The sequence below is a fragment of the Dermacentor andersoni genome, chromosome 3 (assembly GCF_023375885.2).
Source record: "Dermacentor andersoni chromosome 3, qqDerAnde1_hic_scaffold, whole genome shotgun sequence".
Classification (NCBI taxonomy): domain Eukaryota; kingdom Metazoa; phylum Arthropoda; class Arachnida; order Ixodida; family Ixodidae; genus Dermacentor; species Dermacentor andersoni.
This window is the reverse complement of record NC_092816.1, coordinates 68789521-68809868: the sequence shown is the minus strand read 5'-3', so window position 1 is coordinate 68809868 and position 20348 is coordinate 68789521. Positions and strand designations below refer to the sequence as shown.

The window sequence follows — 20348 nt, the reverse complement described above, 5'->3', positions numbered from 1 at the left end:
GGAGAGGGCGTTCCACATGCACGAGCCGTCGTCAACTGGTGCACGCGCGGTTCACCGGGGCCACCGCGAACGCGGTGGCGGCATCAATCGCGGCCGCCGACACGCGCGACTCACGTGCGCGGTGGAAGCCTGTTCCTCCCCCATTCGCACGTGTTAGCGCGAACGGCCTCGCCCGTCCAAGGTCGGCGCGACCGGCCCGGGCCGCCTGCTGATCGCTGAGAGAGACCTCCGAAAACTTCCGCGCGTCCAGCTTCGTTGGGCTGCCCGCCCGACGTCCTCCGGTTCCATCTCTCTCTCTCTCTCTCTCTCTCTCTCACCAACGTTCCTATGTGGAAGGCGAGGAGGAGCACTCGTGCAATGCGTGATCGTCGTGTGTGCGGTCGCACCGCACTGAACGACAAAGGAAGGGGCGAGCCACTCCAGACTATACGCTCCTCAGACCCGACAGCCGCTCAAGGGCATAACTTTTCAAGCGGGCTTTTATTACCGACTGGTATTTCGTGAGCGTGAAAGCACCATTTTTCGTTGATGTACAGCGGTTAGGAGCTGGAGGCGGCACCTCCGTGTAAATGACGAAAGTAACCGTCTCCTTATTATTCTTGTCATAAAAATCATTTTTATTGGCCAAAAGATCATAGATGAAGATGTAACGTCGCCTGGCACTTTGGTTTGTTGATGTTGCATCCTTTATTATTATTTCTTTTTGTCAGCTCACAGTAGTCGAGAGGTAGGTACCTCATGGTCGCTTTTTGTCGTCTGTGACGACACAACGGCCCAGACCGAATTGGTGGCAACCTTCACAAAAGCTTAAAGCAGAATGCGCCTAAACCACTTTAACGCAGTTCCGCAAGGTTTTGTACACCTTGATCACGTTCCGCATGATTCAGGGTTTATACCGGGATTGGTTGTTTTACGTAATTGTAGCTGAGCTAATACTGAAAAGAAATAAAAGCAACGTACCCAGTTGGGTACCATGGCACTAAATAGGTTACGGAATTCTGGGCCGAAGTTCGTATACTTGTGGCCAAGGCCGGTAGTCGCTGGAATGATGCGGTATATATAGAGAACCTCTCGAGTGGGTTAATGGCTTCATATCGTGCCTGTTGTCGAATAACTATTTGCGGACGTGTCTTTCGTTGTGATGGATGTTCCTGCTTGATTGTGCTGTGGACTGTCAAGTAGGCGGCTTCAACGTGCGTGATATCGCATTGGAATTCGCAAACCCTACCTTTGTTTGTGATGACAGCACATAATGCCGACTGACCTGATGATACTGATGAGCGTAGGAACCTTGACAACGCTCGTCGCTCGTGTTTATACGACAGCTAGTTGATTGATTGATTGATTGATTGATTGATTGATTGATTGATTGATTGATTGATTGATTGATTGATTGATTGATTGATTGATTGATTGATTGATTGATTGATTGATTGATTGATTGATTGATCTCAACGTCTTAGCACCTGCAGCTCTGAGAGATGCTGTAGCGCAGAGTTCCTCATTGATTTTTTACGCCCTATCGAAACCAAAATGCATCCGCCGTGATCATGTAACGAACGGGCCCGTGCCTGTGCACATCAGCAGAACGCCGCAGTCGATTAGGCATAGAGGGGTGGTTAGGTTTGTTGAATGCTTAAAGAAAAGATTATCGGAGATCAAAGAAAAAAGGCAACTAAGTAGGCAACAGCAATTTAGTACTAAAGTCTCTAACAACGTTAAGCGGAAAGAAAGTTTTCCGCAAATTACGCGCGGCAGAGACATCAACGTTAAGGGGGAAGCATTTGCACAAAGTTTGTCTGTTTGAGGCAATGGACAGTTTGAAAACCGCACCGAAATGTGGATTCGGAAAGATTTTGTACGCCTTGAAAAGCTCCACCTTGAACATCACAGCGACTTATCGAGGACCCCTGCCGAAATTTCTTGCTTTCAATAAGTGTTTATTTCTCCTCTCCTCCTGTTCCTCCTCTCATAGCTTTTCCCTAAATTATGCTCCCAATGTGAAGATCAGTATGCGGAACAGGCGCAAGTGACCTAGGCACAAGTTTGTGATCGGTATCAACAATGAACCAAAAGTGTAACCAGCTGTTCACGAGATGACTCTTTCTTGAGAGAAACGTTTCCTTTAAGGTAGCATAAATAAAGCATAGAACCTATAGCTTAGTAATACATTTTAATCAACCACAGTGAAACGCACCCATTTGCGTGTGTTGCCTGAAGGCAAGCACTTCGATAACTTGGCCCAACAGCACGATCAAAGATTTGACCAATGCGTGACGGGCACGTTAACGCCCTCGAAACCACGGAACAAGGTGCAAATTTGAGCTAGCTGGTCACTTATCGTGGCGAAACAACAACGCGAAGACGAGACACAGCTTCAGGACACAGGACAGCGGTGTCCTGTACGTCCGTTATTCTCGCTCCCACGTGTAAGTTCTGACGCAAGAAAATACCACCTATACTGGGCCTGGAATTACATTTATTATATGACAAAACAACAGCGAGAACACTATATAGACATGCAGGACACAGCTGTCCGGCGTCCTTAAGCTGTGTCGGATCCCGCGTCTTCGCCTGGGTGTTGTGCCACAATAAACGTCGTACTAGGCGCACCAGAACGCATTATTGCGTCCGAACTTACACGCTGGAGCACCGGGCAAACATTGCTCAGCAGATGCCGTTTATGCTCCGCGAACTTCTAATGACGCACGTCGTGTTTACCAGCGAAATAATGCAAGGCTCGCGGACTAAGGAAGATTAAAAAGTAAAGAAAAGAGCACGAAACAATGTTGAGACTACAGATGCAGCCGAAGCCATTGTCCTCTGACAGATCCTTGCATTTCCCGCGTGGAAACTTGCGTCTGCGTCTGCCTGTGTATGCTCGTCCTTCACAAAGTGCCGCTGTTTGAGGTTTCGTCTGGCGCGTCGCAGGTATTGTTAGCGAATTCGCTTCTCTTGGCTTTTCGCTCCGCGGCAGAAAAACAGGAGACCGCAACGCAGAGTTTCGGCCTCTTTCATCTATATAGGATCATTGTATCAATTTTTCTGTTCTATTTTTTTTCTCTTTGTATCTATACTACATACAAAGAAAACGGTATGCAGCAGTCCGGCTTGGATCGAATGATTAAACTTCTTGGAATTGAATAATCTCGCGTTGCGTGTGCGCTATACGCAAGAAGGTTTAATAGGCATTAGGCGGAGTTGCGGTTAACGGATCGCTTACTTATCCCTGTTTTCTTCCTATGCGCAGCTGGTACACGACCGGAATAAAAGTTGCACGCAAAATCGGGTTATTAGGTCTCTTTATTCTTGGCTGTTGCACGTATAAGAACTCGTTCACCTCTGCTACGGCCCGTTCTTCGTTAAAATGGTGAATTCCTTGCGAATCATTCCGCATGTTGGTGACCATGGGTGGTGGTGGCGCCGCTGATTTATTGCGGAATGGCTAACACCCAGAAAATAAAGAGATTAAATGTGCGGTGAGGGGCGGGGGGGGGGGGGGGGGATCAAACGACGGTCTCCCGACACTACAGCCCACCTCTCTCTAACCAATAGGTCACACAATCGAAAGTACACTTCTCTCCTATATCAACGTCAATATAGCTTTTTAAAGCCAATTGGATCGTGTGAAAGCGCCTGTGCGCACTACATACAGTTTCCGTTAGTCCAAAAACTCCTGTCTTTCGAGGCTCCCCCTCTCTCTCTGCCACGTACCTCTCTTAAGCATTCTTTCTTCCGCAAACGTCAAATGTTGCCCTCGCGACGTCCCTGCTGTGTCGTCTCGGAATGAGCTTCCGCTTAATTTTCTGTTTGCGTTTTGGCACAACTTGTGGACAATGCACTGCGTAAACATGAACATCGTATTGTTATTTCGTTATAAATTGTACCATGTGCCCCCTCACCCTATGCCTCTTCGTAGGTGCGTGAGGTCTTCCTGAATAATAAATAAACGACTGAAGTTGCGACCTGCGCGGTGCGTGGGCACAAACATTGCATGATATGTTACAAGTTGCATGTGATGACAACAAACGCAGTCGTACACGTCAAGTTTAGTTTCGTGCGATTTAATTAACTGCTTCACATACATTGCAATTCATATGCATCGGATGTGAATTTTTCTTCGATCATGCGCCGACGTTCTGTATCCACATTTTGTGAACGTTCACGCGTCACCACGTCATTTTAACCTCCCGAGTGTAAAGCTTTCTCGCTTTCTGTTATTCGCTGCCGCCTCCGTATGGCCTGGTACTCATCAAGTCATGAGGAAAAATTATCTTATGAAGCATAATCAGACTCAACACTAATTAATACAATGCCACCAATGGCCTCGCTACTTTTCCTCAACGCTTTGCTTTGCCTTGTGGCACCCGCCGTGGTTGTTTGGTGGCTATGGCGTTGGCCTGCTAAGCACGTGGTGGCGGGATCGAATCCCGGCCACGGCGCTCGCATTTCGACGGGGGCGAAATGCGAAAACACCCGTGTACTTAGATTTAGGTGCACTTTAAAGAACCCCAGGCGGACCAAATTATTTCGGAGTTCCCCACTATGTGGTGTGTCTCATAATCAGATTGTGGTTTTGGCTCGTAAAAACCCATAATCTATATTTTTTTTTTTTGCCTTTTGCCACCAACTGCACGTCTTGCAAGGGTGAAGGACATTGCAGGCCTTCAATGTTGAAAGCACAGTTCAGAAAGCACTATGCGGCCCTCGGAAAATACAGAGCCCGGCTGGCCATGGCTACCTGAGCAACTGCTCCATTGAGACTCGACTGCTGGCAACACGCCACATAACTCAGGCACTCAAGGAGACTCGTCCGCTTCGTAGGACAATGATAATCCGGAGTATCCGGATAACAATCTAAGCCGGCGAAAGAGAAAAGATAAGCGAGGAATTAATGCGGCCCTCGTCTGGCCGGCGTCTGGCGCGTTTTATAACTGCCGTCGAGACTTGCGGTCGCGTCGTATAGTATATCCTGCACGAAAGGCTTTAACTGAGCCTCTGTAGCGATCTTTATCACCGGTCCGAACGGGGTGTCACGTTTCTCGGCTCGCGCCGCAGCCGGCGAACGCTTCGGGTGTTGCGTATACACTGCGTGAGAGTTCCGATACGCGCATTAATTCGCGAGGCGAACAGCGTAAGCCGCGCGATTAAATTGCGCACTGAAGGTTCTTTGGGAGCTTGAGAATGAGACCTGCAAACTTGCGCCGCCATCTTCCTGACTGCCGAATGGAAAGAATGCGGTAAACTGAAAAAAGAAAGGAAAACTGTCTTAATGCGACGCCGCTTGGTGCCGCACTGGCAACCCTGACGTGTACGCACAGTTGGCCTGGACACGCTCTCGGCATACGGTGTTATATAAATTTTATATTACGTGGACTTGGCTGTAGGAAAGAAGCTAAGAATATAATTTATGTTACCAGTCGCGGATGTTCCAGGAAAAGTGAGCTGACAAAAAAAGAAAAAGCAACAATGAAGGAAAAAAAATGAAATGAGAATGGTGGTTGTGATGTATCCGTGGCTATCGCATTGACATTACTAGCTTGATATGAGATTCATTAAATGCATGACTTTGCATAGGGAACTTACCCACGCACAGGGCAAGCAGCATAACCGGCAGCCACGATTCGCGAACTCGTCAAGTGCTACCAGTCATTGGGCAACGTGCACGATGGTATCGTAATATGATAACTGCCATGATATGATAACCACCAGGCACCAAGATCTATGCCTACCCGAGTGTGGTTCCATGGAACATTAAAGGTTTTTGAGTATTTACTGCCGACATGCCCGAGATTTAATTTACGCGTGTGTACACAGTTCGCCAAACGAGAACAGAAACATGAGAGAGTTTTAGAACAGGGGCCCCAAACGTTTGGGGCCCCAAAGAAATAGCCTCGAAGCCACTGCGCATGCGCGAGACGCCAACTGCGTTAGGGTTTTGCGTTGGGCACGCTATTTCACTGATTTAGCGGGGCCCCCAAAAGCTGCCCCAAAAGATTTGCGTCAACAAACAAGGCGGCACCCGTCGAAGCGACGTCTCTAACCTAGCACCAAACCGGGCTCGATTCGTCGTAACGCGTGAAGTTCTCAGGCTAGGAGAAATGACTACGGTTATCGCTTTCTCTCAACTAGCGTGTGTTAGGTAGATTGATCCATTAGACGCCGCTGAATCTGAATTCGATTGTCGATTTCAGGGCTCGTATGCCTAGCACGGCTTAACTTTGCCGCTGAAGGCACGTAAAGTTGGTTGCTCAAAACTGTAAGCGCAACTAAATGCTTGATACTAATAACCTCCAAGTTGTAATTAAACGCGGAAACACGAATGCTAGAATTACTTTTCTTATCATAAAGTGGCATACTTCAGTGAATTATTTACAATAGCTTTTCTTTGACGCCGGGGTGGCGCTGCAAGCGCAAGACGCGATCCACAAGCGCGAAGCCCTAGCTATTCTAGATCTCTCCACTCATGTGTCCCCCAACGCTAACAGTTGTTTCTTTATTCTATGGCTAACACCCGTAAACCCCTCCGGGCCCCAAACTTTCGGGGCCCCCTTTCTAATCCTCTCTATGGTTGGACAGAAATCAAAAGCCTGCCTGGGTTCAAATGCACACTGAACCGTAGCCATACCTCTTCTATGGAGTGGAGTAAACCTCGCCACCTCGGGATTAGCGGCCCTACTGCTTTCTCCACTTCAACTCTCGTAGAAGCTAAATATATCTAGAGACCGTTCATGCCAGCAAAGCGCACGCGGTGACATGCAGTTTAGTCACTAGCAGGACAAGCGGTCAAGTCCCTCTGAGCTATTCGCGACACCGCCTCCAACGGGTCACCAAGAACTTTCAGCTTCATCGTTCTATTATGCCGTGGCGCTCACGGCACCACACGAAGTTGGTGGGAAAACAAGGAACACATGACAAGTGAAATACTTTTTCGTTTTCATGCATTTTTTTTTTTTTGTCGCTTTCAGCGTTTTTACCTGAACACGGTAACAATGCAGGTCCTGTACGCGAAATTCTGATTGATTTAGTCATTTTGACAGTATAAATCTCCTTAAAGGTTTACGATACGCATGGCACGTCTGCAGCGAGACCGTTCGCGTTTAATAAAGCCAGTAATAACAGCTCAGTGGAGTGTGCAGTGTATCGTAAAATGACATCATAAATAAGGATGTCAAAACCGACATATATCCGTATCCGTTTGCCACGAGAGCACTGCAATTAATACTCCAGATTGGTTCGTTTTGTGATAAATATATTTTTCTTTGTCATGGTATTTGTTCGCAACTATACGTGTTTTGTGTTCGTTTTACTAAACCTCGTGCGTTTTGTAATCAACCCCACTATCGACGGATATATGAAAAAGAGCATTAGGATGCAAGACCACCAGTGGCCGTTATTTTGACCACAATATCAAGAAAGTAAAACGGGGCAAATTCTTGAATGTAAACGGCAATTTAGCAAGCATGAGCGAGTGGTAGCTAAGGTGACATTTCTACAGTTATCGTTTTTTGAACTGTAGCGTTAGGTGTTGCTTGTCATATCGCGGCACTCTATACATAAGGTTAGTCGAATCTCGCTTAAATGCACTGAGGCAACGTTAAAGAAATTCATACGGAAACGGAAAAGAGCCTTCGATAGAGCCTGTTTCTATATATCGTTCTCAATATAAATCGGTTAGATTGTGAGCGAATGGTAAGGTACATTCATTACAGAATTCAGCGAGGTTTCGAAAAGCTATAGACAATAAAATGGTACTAACCGCAATAAAAATAAAATGGAAAGGAAAGGTTAGCCGACCGACCTCTTGGTAGGCATCAAGAAAAGCGCCATCTGGCAACAAATCCTAAATGCCCGTAAATATACAAGTGCAATTAATACTATCGGTGGTAGTACAGTCAACGCGCAAATCACTCATATCTGAAGTTTACACGAACTGTAGCAAGACGAACAGTTGGGCGAACTTGTTAACATTCATCTTGCTTGCAACGCAACAGTGGCCGCGGCACACACAGGCGAAGGACACACGATAGCATCTGCTTTGTGTCCTGCAATGTTTCACTTCGCTTGACTTTCTGTTCCGGCAATATTTCATTACGATGCACCTTCGGGGGACGTATTCTTGGACGATCGCTTTCGGCAATATCACTTTCAGTGCGCACTCAATGGCTGTTTGTGCACTACATCACGTGAAGGCGATAGTGTCGCTGAAATTGATCGCCCGAGAACACGTCCCCCGGTCTGCCCATGGCAAACAGCTTGAATATCGCCAGACGTCCTCGCGAGCTTCGGCAAGCTGTACAATTCTAGCGTTTCAATGGCGATGGAAGAATCCGTGCGACGCGGCTTCGGAATGTTTACCCTCTCCCACTTTTTCCGGAGTGGGCGGTTATGGTCGCGCGCACGACTTCTTCGAGGACGCGTGGAATCGGTTATCGAGATGGAACGTGCATTTGCCAGCGAGACAACGCGGTCGGTGCTGTTTTCGCGAAGCCCGCGTTGCCCTGCATTCGCTGCTGAATGGGCCCGGGCTGTGGGGACGACGCGAAGGCCACCCTCCCTGCTTACGAAACAGCGCGCCGTTCTTTTACTGAGCTTCTTATCTGCGCGTCGAGTCGGCGTCGCGCTCGGGCACGAGAAGACGCGCGCGTGCGCGTTCAGACGTGTTTGCAAGCGAATTCCTCGCGGCGCGTACCAACAACGTTCGGGGCGTAATCGAATGCACGCTGGCGGTGCGCGGAGCATGGAGTTATAAAAAAAAGAAGTGTTTGTGAACAAGTAACTAAATAAGCTGTCAACTCGGACAAGAAAACGACTGAATGTCAAAGTATACGCTGTTACAATACCTGTTGCTGTGCCTACATTCCGTAACAACAACAACAACAAAAAAGAGCCGATTGCACAGGAAAGAATAGAGTGCATCAACGACGTACATTGATGTACAAGAGGCATTGACTGACGTGAATGGCGCAAATCAGTACTAGGCGATGGCTCCAGAAGCCACTGGTTCCTCGTTAAATTTACGTTCGAAATTTGGAAAACGCAGTCGTGTAAGGCATTAGCGGAAAAAAAGAAAAATGTGCGGCCGCGTTTTATAGTTATCAGCATGGTAAAGAGCAAGTGTGTACTTTTGAGAGAATAGGACGGAGGTATAATACAGCTCATCGTAAAAAAGAAGAGAGAGAGAGAGAGAGAGAGAGAGGGCGTTGTATGCTAGTGTCGGCAACTTCCGATTACACTTTACTATTATTATTAATTTTTTACCGTAGGATTACAAAGCACATGCCAATTAACGTGGCACATAAGTCATTTTTGAAAAGCCGTTCTCGCAAAAGTGCGTCTCTCTCCAACGTTAACTGGGCGAGATCGAACGACCGCCTCGTCATTGGCTACCTGTGGCAACAAGTCGACACTCCGAAAGAGCGCATGCTAACGCTTTCCTTAGGAAAGAAAATGTTATTCCGGTGCCTCAATCGAGAAAACAATGCTCTATGCGCTGTTTAGCCGAAATTAAAAAGAAAAAGACAAAGAAAGAGAACTAAGGGGAAACGAGAAAAATGACGTCCTCTCAGAACTGAACGCGCATATATATACACACACGTCAGCGTACGTCAACCTTGGCAAGCGCTGCCAAGTCCCGTTGCACGCGCGCGCGATTTCCTCGCGCTAACTAAACTTAGACTCGGTGACTCCGCCGAATCTCTCCTCCTCCTCCTCCTCCTGCTACTCCTCTCGACGCGACACAGGGCGCCCTCCTTTCTCGTGAAGTCTTTTACACTTTCGCGAGGAACTGAGGAGACCGAGCGCCCCCGGGCGTTGCGAGGCGGTCGAGGGTCCCCCCCCCCGCTGGCATGTTGAGGTCATCTATGGCTTGCGGCGAGGCACGGTCTCCTCCGCACCCCTCTCTCTCCTCCTCCTCTCTCCGGCCTTCCACCCCTCCCGTGCCGACCTCTCCTCCCCGTCCCAGCGCGTCGTCGCGGACGCGACGACGACTCGCCGGCACAGCTCCTCTGCATTCCAGGCGGATGCTAGGCGCCGACCTACTTCCGCGAGAAACGCCCGGGCACGCACGCAGACACTTTCTCTTCGCGGCCCATGGGCGCATTTCTTCTCGTCACGACGAGACTGATGAGCTTACCTGGTGTATCCCGGGAGCTTCAGCGCACATCTTCGGCGCGCGGAGTCGCTCGCTTGATTTGTCGCGTATCTTGCATTGCGCCACCGGCGCAGATTGCACAATATCCGCGGCCGGTGTCCTTCGTCGTGCTCTATGATGTGACGGCGCCTCTCGCTTTTCTTGTGAAGTTGATACTACGAAGAATTCAAGGCCGCCTTATAGGGGGCCATTCATTTGTTACCTCATCCTCACGCACGAGGAAGTCGTACAGCAGGTGATGGGGAATGACTATTGCCGGAAAGCAGAAGTAAGGAAGCCCTTCAATTTAGACCTGTGCGGCGTACAGTACATCAAAATGCGATAAGCCCATGTGTGGCCAAACGATGCCACCTGTTTCCTATGCCCTCAAGAACTGGCGACGGCAAGCCGAATGACAAAAGAGGGAGAAATCAGAGAGAAGAAAGTAGGGAGGTCAATCAGACGAGCTTCCTGCTTGCTGCCAGCCCACACGGAGATACGGGAAAGGGGGAATAGAAATAGGAAAATAGGGAGCACTGCGTGCGCGCTGGAGGATGCGCGATATGGGACTACAAACGGTCACTCGGGCCGGTGTGCTTCAAGAACTGCAGAACTGCAGCATAGCGCGCGAATAGCCTTCTGCGCCGGAGACGAATGTGGCCACGCATACGGTCCCAGGATTTTCGTAACAGATGTTCTGGAGTACAGCCGGTTTAGTGCAATCTGTAGGGAGATGAGTTGGGACGTCTTAACGAGGGCCTGTCTAATGACAAGTTCCCCGAGTAAACAAAGCAGAACAAGAGCGGCCTGCTTTCCAAATTCGCGTTTCTTTCTCTTTCGCTTTTGTGTTTTTCTCCACATAAGATCTGGTTAAGCAACGTAAGAACATCCTATTTAATGCTGCCTGTATATGAACACGCACATCTGCACGTGCGCATCCATAAAAAAAAAAAAAAGGAGGAGATGAACGAACCGCAAGGTCACTTCTGTTCCTCTTAATTTACCAAAAGCGCTCAGGATAAATCCCAGCTCTTTATCATAAAAAAAAAAGAAAAAGAAACATTGTCGAGCGCGTCCATTGCACTACGGTGGTCTCCCTTACCCGGCCGGGACATCTTGAGCGGCGCCAGGGCGGAGATCGACAGACTGGTCGATGGTGCCACTGTGTCGCCCGTCTCTTTGTGCGCGGTGCTTCGCTTAATGTCTTTTTCGTAACCGCGCCGTTTCTCTCGGTTTCTTCTCTTTTCCACGCACAGAAGCCTCGACTGCTGCCCTGAACCAATGGCCTCCGGGTATAGGGCTTCCTTCCGATGTAGGCCGGGTTTCACTGCGCGGCTCGTACATCACTCACTCTAATGTGGCACGCAAGACAGTGCCAACTACGCTGCGGGACGAAAAAGCACGGATGAGTTTACGTACACTCATTGCGCAGAACGGCTAGAAATGCGGAGAAAGGTGATTAAATTATGCTGTGGAAAAAAGAAATTGCAGCTACAAGGTCACAAGCTCACACAAAGCAAAGTGCAAATGCAGTTGCAGAGCATAAGCCACCTTAGGTGTATTATAGCCATCCACATCTTCGTTCAGAGGATAGTGGAAGAAAGACGAATGAGCTTAACGTTTGCAGCTCTCGCGAGGAAGGAATAAATAAAGGGCAGCGGGAGAGAACACGATTAAGCTGAATGAATGAATGAATGAATGAATGAATGAATGAATGAATGAATGAATGAATGAAATTAAACAAGTCGTCGGAAGCGGCGTATGAAGAGAGAGCAAACCAAGCGAATAACAAAGCATTAGCCAATATAGATTTACCCCCGTGATGGTACTAACGCCAGAGAAGGAAGATGATGATTAGGTGATATTGAAGTAGTTAATATTAGGTATGGAATAAGGTGCAATTTAATAGAAAGAAAAAATACACGTCGACCTGTGATTCCATTGTGAAAAATAAAACAAAAGTATGATTTTATTAAAGGAAGGACTAATGATTCGCTAAGTACAACAAAGCGGGGCAATATTTCCCCACATGGCAAAGCATGCATGCCACGGAGGCACCGTGGCTAACTTATAATTAAAATAAATAAATACAGTAACATAACAGCGCGAAAGAAATTATTTTGATGATAGCAAAAATTACACAAGCCGTAAATGAAAGTTGATTCACGTGCCAGAACGCTGCACCCCTGGAAGTCTATAGAATATTCTGATCCGACTCCTGTTGCCATGGGACTCGCAGCGCGGGCGGCGAACTTTTTTTTTCTCCCCCAATCTCTTTTTGCGCACGCCTGGGGTGTCGTTTCTGCGACACACGCGCCTCGGTCGCCAGCCGATCGGATTACCGCGTCGCTTTGTGTCCCAAGCCGGCGCTTCGTCTGCGAAGATGCTATAAGGAAAGGTTGGACTGAGAAGAGATGAAATGCCTCAATGCACCTTCACCACACTCTATTCAGCGTCGGCGTGCCCAGTGTTCATCAACATTGTCGTCTGCGGGAGTAATTAATTAGCGGGTAACTATAAACCATCTCATAGCAAACAGTCCCCTCGTCATTATTTTCATAATCACCGTCAACACCATCCTATATATCTTACGAGAAGTGCTGAACGAGGGCCTCTTGCAGCAACCTCGTGTTATCCCTGCCTTGCGTCGACCCCCCCCCTCCCCACTCTAGGTTATTCCTACAAATTTAATAATGTATATTTCACTATGTAAATCGTCTGACGTCCCCTGCTGTGTCTTCTTTCCCGCCAACGCCCATTCCATCACTCTAGTTGAACACCGGTTACCTGCTCTAAGCATTAACACGACGCGTCCAGATTCATTTCTTTTATTTTCAACTGTAAGATCAGATACATTCGCTTGCTCCATGGACGCGGAGCCCATCGTTTTTCGTTGTGGAACAAGAAGCGATTGGTCGCATAAGTAGCTTTAAAATAAATTAGCTGCATGATAATAATTGGTATGTGTGTTAGGAGAAAGAAAGAGATCACAAGGTCAACGTTGTCTTAATAGACGTCTTTTTGTGGTTTCGAAATTTGTGAAGTCGATCACGCAGTTTCCACTGAGAAAACCATCCCGAAAGGCACCTTGTGCGCTTCTTGGCCCGTTTTTGAGCGTTTCGGTCCACTTGACTCAGTGTCACGCGGGTGACGTGATCCTGCGCACGGATTGCGGATATGCGTGTCGAAGCATGAGAGTATGTCGTCGCAACATCGAGGTCGTGGGTGCGACGCGCTGCAAGCACACAGCAGGCGATAGCTCCGAAGCTGCAGAGACGTTCCGGTTGACGTAATGCATCGCCCACCTGGTTCCCGCGGTATGCCGCACCGGTCGTGTCGCGAATTAACCGGGAACTTAAGGCGGGCTGTACAGCGAGAAATCGATCGTGGTTGGAATTGGTTAAAGGATTGGCTGTGGTTTACATCTGTGACTCGCCCCCAGCAGCTATATTCTTGCGCTGATAACATGCATCAATTATACCATTCGTCGTGTACGCAATGAAATGGCTTACCGAATGTGAAAACGCCTGCGCGCTCAATCAATCCGCAGTCATCTGTTAGGGCAACGATGAAACCCAGGCATGCAGGGCGTTCATATATACCGCCAGTTATGAAAATCCAATGATAGCGTCCGCATCATGCATATACGCTTCCCATGAGTTTTTTTCTTCAAGTTTTCCCAAGGAACGAACCTGTGTGGCAATGTTGATACTCTTTTGACCGATCGATTGTTGTCACGAATACGTGACGGTATCCACCATGTCATGTACTGTACGTGCAACATACATACAAACATAACACCAGTTTTTACTCTGTCGCACATTTACATCTTACTTTCCTCCCACCTGCAGTCCGATGAAACCTTCGCCAAATGAACGCCGGCCGTCACAAGAAGCTTCTTTCTAGTTGCGACTTGCGACAGGCGGGTGACCCGATTTTGTCGCGACTTGCGCGAGCGCGTGGAATTCGCGACCACCATTGGCACGCTCCCGTGAGTGTGGCGTAAATAAAAACTCTGCGCATGACCCGCGCTCAGGAGACCCTTAATTTCCTAACCCGTGCTTCCTGAGATAAAGAAAAGAGAAAGGATATCGTCACCTGCGTTTACGCTGTGTAAGCTAGCTTTGCCAACGACACTGGGGCAACCACAGGCGCTGCGCAGATAGCGTTGCGTCACCCATCCTCCCGGCGTCGCCTCCGGAGGCGCTGGGGACCGAGATAGAGAGAGAGGAATATAGGAAGGCAGGGATGTTAACTAGTCAAGAGTCTGGTTGGCTACCCTACGCTGGATGAAGGGAGAAGGGGAACAAGAGGGGGGAGAGAGAAGGTTTAGAGAGAAGGTATAAAGCCGCTCGCGGGGGGGAGGGGGGGAGGTGCAATCCAGACGTTTTGAGAAAGCACAAAAGTGCCTTCACTGCCTTCTGAGCCGCTGATTGGTGGGGACAGTGCTCTAGTACTGTCTGTTCACTCAGAGGACGATCGTCTAATTTCCTCAATGTGTTGGACAAAGATTGTCTTTGTGCTTGAAATTGAGGACAACGGCACAATAAGAGGAGAACATTGGGAACCAAGGTTGTAATATATCAGAGGGAGGTCTGAGCCAGGAACGATACGGAGCTCTCCCTGTGTGCCCTACGAGCGTTATACGTCTCAGCCGTAGTGGCTTAGTGGTATCAGCGCCTCGCCTGCTGAGTTGGTTGTCTAGGGTTCGATTCCCAGCGACGGCGGCCGCATTCCGACGTTGCGGTGTGCGAAAGCGCCGCTATGCGCGGTGATCATTCTTTAAGTCCTTCCGGGAATCTTTACAAAATTCGCCTCTTGCAGATAATGTAATTCTAGTGCTTCCTCTCATCCAGGCATCCTTCTCCAACGAGGTCAGCAAGCATCGTGCCTCCCTACCATCGGGCTTCACACTATCAGCACGTTCAACCTCAGCTTTGTGGTGTTTAAAACAACCTCAAGTGCGTCTTACGGTTCCAGGGATAAGAAAGAAGACCGACCTGCCTACCTTGGCCTTGAAGCAAGCAGCTCTGGATTGTTTGCACACTTTCTACTTTGACCGCGTCCACATATATACGGATGGCTCTTCCACCCAGACCAGCTCCACCGGGGCAGTGGTTATACCATCACGATCACTAAGCATCCGATACAAGATTTCTCACTTGACAACATCGACCGGTTCGGAGCTTGTTGCCCTCCGAGGTGCCGTAGATTATATTAACAACCAACCGGCTAATCGGTGGGCAATATTCTGTGATTCAAAGGCGGCCTTACAATGTCTTCTGTCATCTATTCGTCGCGGGTCCTGTGAACAACTAGTGTCGGAGATACGAGAAATGCACCATGGTATCATAGCGAAAGGACACGACGTCGTGTTTCAGTGGCTGCCTGGCCATTGCGGTATCTCCGGCAACGACGTCGCTGACGAAGCTGCTAAGAAAGCACATGAAGGAGCAACCCTTGTTTCTATACCTTTATCGCGGACTGACGCAGCCCAACACTTAGGCAAGCTAGCGCACCGTATGACATTGGAGAAGTGGCACACACCTGATTTCACTCAACATCGATTGCATTCCCTCGATCCATCTATGCAACTGCGGCTGTTACCAGGGCTTCCGCGTAATGAGGAAACAATGCTGTGCCGCTTACGCTTGGGCGTCGCATTCACGAATGCATATACGTTTTTAATTGGAATGGCTGATAGCGCCGAGTGCAATGCCTGCGGTGTCGAAGAAACTATAGACCATCTACTGTGCTACTGCCCATCATTTGAAAATGAAAGACAAGAACTCTGCACAGCTCTCAACCAGTTAGATCGAAAACCGTTCACCTTGAACAAGATCTTGGGACCATGGCCTCGCATATCGCAGCTACAAAAGGCCACAAAAGCGCTGCTGCGATATTTGAAAGATACAGGGTTGAGTCAGCGTCTGTGATCCGGACTGAGTAACTGAACGATATCCCCGGTGGACTTTCTCTTCTTTCTTTAATCTTTCCGTCCCCGTTTCCCTTTCCCCAGTGTAGGGTAGCCAACCGGGCTCAGTCCTGGTTAACCTCCCTACCTTTCATTTATCATTTGCTCTCTCTCTCTAGTGCTTGAGTTGGATTATTCGGAGAGGTGGACATTACATGCACGAGAAATCGAAACACATATTCAGTTAATTAACAAAAGAGCATCGCTAGTTAACTTCTTAATTACTTTACGGCACACGTTGTAATTTACGTGCCACCGGTGAGCTTGCAAGACATGTCGAATCGGAATGAATTTCCAGGACCCCAGTTTGGTGAAATGTGCCATATAACTTGCCGCAAAAAGAAAGAAAAATGCACTGTTGTTCCCCTTGCTATTTCATCAAAACGCTCTTTTATGCATTGAAGCACAAAAGTAACTGTAACTCCACGCATTTCGTCCCACACTCTGGGAAATATCTCGAAACCGGATTAATACTGGTGATTGATTTCAAGGTCTTGCAAACTCGCCGGCTACATTAGTAAATTGCAGTGTGTGCCGTAATGTAATTCATTACGAAGTTAATTATTTGAGTATGTGTGTTGATTTCTCGTGCTAGTAATGTCCGACTCTTCGAATCATCCAGCTCAAGGACAAGAATTATGCTATCTGCCATAGGCGAGTTTTAACTATTGCGCAAAACTCAAAAACGATGCCCCGTATATAGTATACTGAGATTTCAGCCCACATTAAGGAAGCCCAGCTGGTCAAGATTTTCGAGACTCTCGCACCACAGGCGCCGTTGTGGCAATCACACCAGGCGATTAAGTACTTACTTGTTATAATTAATTATCTGTCTATCAACTGCGCGGTGCCTTCTTGTGCCTGGTGAAACTGCAGCCTAATAAATTTGAACTGTGCTCTTGACAACTTGGTCTGGCAGAAACACTCGAAATTCCGTAACCATTCCTGAGACAGGGCCAATCTTTTATCTCGAATTGTAACTATTCGCTTCTTTTGTACTCGCCTTTGTCGCCGCATAGGCAATGCTACAGTGGCTAGCAACGCCACATAAAAGGCTTATGCTTGTTGATCCAGCGTATGCATAATTTTTGTTCTCATATATCAGAGCAGCGGTACGAGGAAGCAGGCCGCGCTCATTCACGACCAAGGGAACTGTTTGAGCCAGTGATCATACTTCTTCGTATACGAATAAGCATGCAATCTGCTGCCTTTTCCTACGCGATAATGAAGTCGCAGCTATTTCGCAGCTCGTGCTACATTCTTCAGGTCGGCCGTCGATGCAGATCATCCTGGAGCACCAGACAATGCACATACGTCCTTTTTTCTTTATTACAAGGCATCTTGCGCATGCACGGTATCTTCATTCCGTTTGCACGCACTCTGAAATTCCTGTCGCTGTCCAACACGCTTGCGCACTTTACGTTATCGGCGCAGATCCCACGAGCTAGATAGTCGGCAGCGCGCTGGAGACGCCGGCTTCCCAGCGCATAACGGTATGCCTCGCGCTCGCGCCGGAGAGTTGACGGAAAGAACGCGATTAATGCGAGCGGGAGGAGAGAGGAGGGTGCCTCCGCTCGCGGCTGCCGGTCGCACGCTCTGCCCAAGCCAGCCAGCGGCAGCAGCTGCCAAGGGCCGCGCGGCCGCCGTCTGGGCGTCCTTTTAAAGCAACGCCGACGCTTTCCGCCGCCGGCGCTGGCGACGACGTTTCTCGCCGCCGCGCACGTCACACCACGCGCCGAGCGGAGAGCGGAGTCAGCGGCGAACGCAAGTCTCAGAACCGCGGCTCCGTACGTCAGGTGCAGACGCCGCGCTCGTTCCCATGTGCGCCGCCGTTGGGCTTTCCCCGCCAGCTGGGAACATCGTCGCAGCTTCCTCTCGCGTCGAGCCGTCGACGCGCTTCTTCATCCCGGAATTCTGCTTCCTCCGGCCGGATCGCGGCGTGCGACCGGCTTGCGGTCAGGGATCCCCGCTGATTATCTGCGGCGGCAGCTTCTACGAATTGTCGCCGCTTCGCCGAGGCCTTCCGGAACGCTGTTTCGCGTCGGCAACGGGATCCGGAGACCCTTTCCCGCCATCGGGTGTCCGGTGCTCAGTGTTCCAGTGAAGAAAGGCGCACGTGACTTTGGTTTCTGCGCCGCTTTGTTCCACGCGCACGTGACTGCACTTTCGGCCTGTTTGGGAGGATTTTTTTTTTCTCGCCCCCCACTTTCTTGTAATTTGCCGCCGTCTTTGTGAAAGTGAGCTGAGCGGCGTCGGCTCGGCTTGTTGAGGCGTGCGAACGTGTTCGATTACGGATCACCGGACATCGAGTTTCCGCCTTCTCGCATCGGCGGCTTCGGGTGCAGTTGCTGTCCCCCGTCGTCCGTCCAGCAACAAGTGTCAATAGACGACGCGTCGATCCGGCGGCTTCTGTTGGAATTTTGTTCAACTGACTGTCACGCGTTCTCGCGTCGTCTTTTCTTGCGGCTGCCGAACTGACACACTTTAGAGACCACTTCGTTTGCACGGAGCGCGTTGACGGAAGTGCTGCTCCGAAGACTTCGCGGCGACAGCCGGTGAACGTTGAACGCTTTCTTTGACATTCAACGCGTGACTGCAACGTCGGAAAAACAATGGTGTTCGTGCTGAGCCCAAGCCGCCGCTTCAGCAGCAAGTGGCTGGTGAGTGTGCAACGGTATAGCCCAGCTGTTGTCTCGCATCGCTAGATACTTTACATTATTTTACATACGAAGCATTGCTTGGCGAACATTTACCACTTTGACAGTATCTATCTGTCTAGCCGCCTACATCTTGGTACTCTCATGGTCGTTTCGTTAACTTGGTAGGCTCGCCGCACACTGCTTCGTGTAACAGCGATTCCCACAGGGCGTGGGATCTGCCGGCTTTATTATTTCGTTTTTTTCTTCTTTTGCGCGTGGACATTTACCTCCCCTAAGAAGCCAACTGTGGACGTATGAATCCTCAGCGCTTTCGGCGAATTCAGCTGTGGGCTGTTCTGTGGAGTTTTCCCGGAAATTTGTAGCGACGCGTACTTCACATATATTCCAGCATGTGCGTTGGGCCCGCACAATTGGCTTAGCGGCCATGGTGCTTCGCTGCTATGCATGAATTCGCGCGATCAAAACCGGGCGACCCCATTTCGATGAATGCGAAATTCAAAAAAGAAAAAAAAAAGAAACAAACGTGCACCGTGCATCGTGGGCACGTAAAAGATACCCTGGTGGTCAAAATTAATCCGGAGCATATAATGAAATCGTGGTTTTGGCTCGTAAAACCCCGGAATTTATTGCGTCGGCGACGGTATAGTTCGACACAATCACTCATGCAAATTGCTTTTACTCTTTTTGAGGTACTAGTGTACTACATTCCAATATCCACTTTCAAGGCAGTCAGCTTGATTTGTTGTTCTCTCACCGAGAAAAGAATGAAGTGCGAGCAAAGGCGAGATATGAATGAATGCGTGTTTTATACTCTTGTATAGGTAAGATCGAGAGAGAAAAGAAAACAAAAAAACGCCCGAATATAGCTAGTTTTAATGGCAATCGAGTCACTGTGTATACCGCACGAGCTGGCGCATTCTCATGGTAGTTTAATATCTCTGTGTGTTTGTAAAGCATTCGGCGTTGCTATTTCTAATCCCATGACATACTTATGGTCTGCCACCTTGCGGAATTTTTTTTAAAGAGACTTAGAGCGCAGTTCGAGACTTCGAAATTACGAAATCGCTCTGGAGCGAAGAAGCTCTCGTCGGGCACATAAACACCATCGCTTGGAAAAAACTAGTGCAGTGTATATGGTTACTGCTGTTGTTTTTAACTATACAAAATTTTTTAAAACTGGCGTGTCGCATATAGGGGCGGACATTACTTGTACGAGAGTCTAAACATAATCGAGTACTTAACGAAAGCATTAAGTTTATATCTAATTACTTAACGGCACATACTGCAGTTAACGAATTGCAGCCTGTTCGGTCTTTATTTCTCGTTTTTTTTTTTTTTTTGGTCCGTGTTTCTGCTTAGTGGAATAATTTCGAGCGGTGCTCGTGCGGCAGATTTTGCCGCAGCGCTCGCGTGTACGCTATATCAAAAGATACAAGGAAGTGTCGTTGTGAACAGCAGCGACACAGCTGTCGCCTGACCTCTTGCGACACAAATCCGCGCGTTGTGCGGGCGGTCGCGTCCTTTTTGTTCCTCTCCGAGGGTAACGCGTACGCGACAGCGCGCATCTGACACTGTTGGAGAA

At 48.8% G+C, this 20348-nt stretch overlaps 1 protein-coding gene across 6 annotated transcripts in view; it reads left to right on the top strand.

The window, feature by feature from the left end:
- Window positions 1-20348, top strand: part of Sarm (sterile alpha and armadillo motif) — a 203498-nt gene that overhangs the window by 143330 nt on the left and 39820 nt on the right. Inside the window, exon 1 of one of the 6 annotated variants that reach the window (XM_050193635.3) lies at window positions 17473-18766. The exons of the other annotated variants lie outside the window; for them this stretch is intronic. Within the exon in view, the coding sequence (XP_050049592.1) occupies window positions 18719-18766 (48 nt within the window). The 5' untranslated portion in view covers window positions 17473-18718. Of the gene's footprint in view, window positions 1-17472; window positions 18767-20348 lie in introns of those variants that run through there. 6 annotated transcript variants of the gene reach the window in all.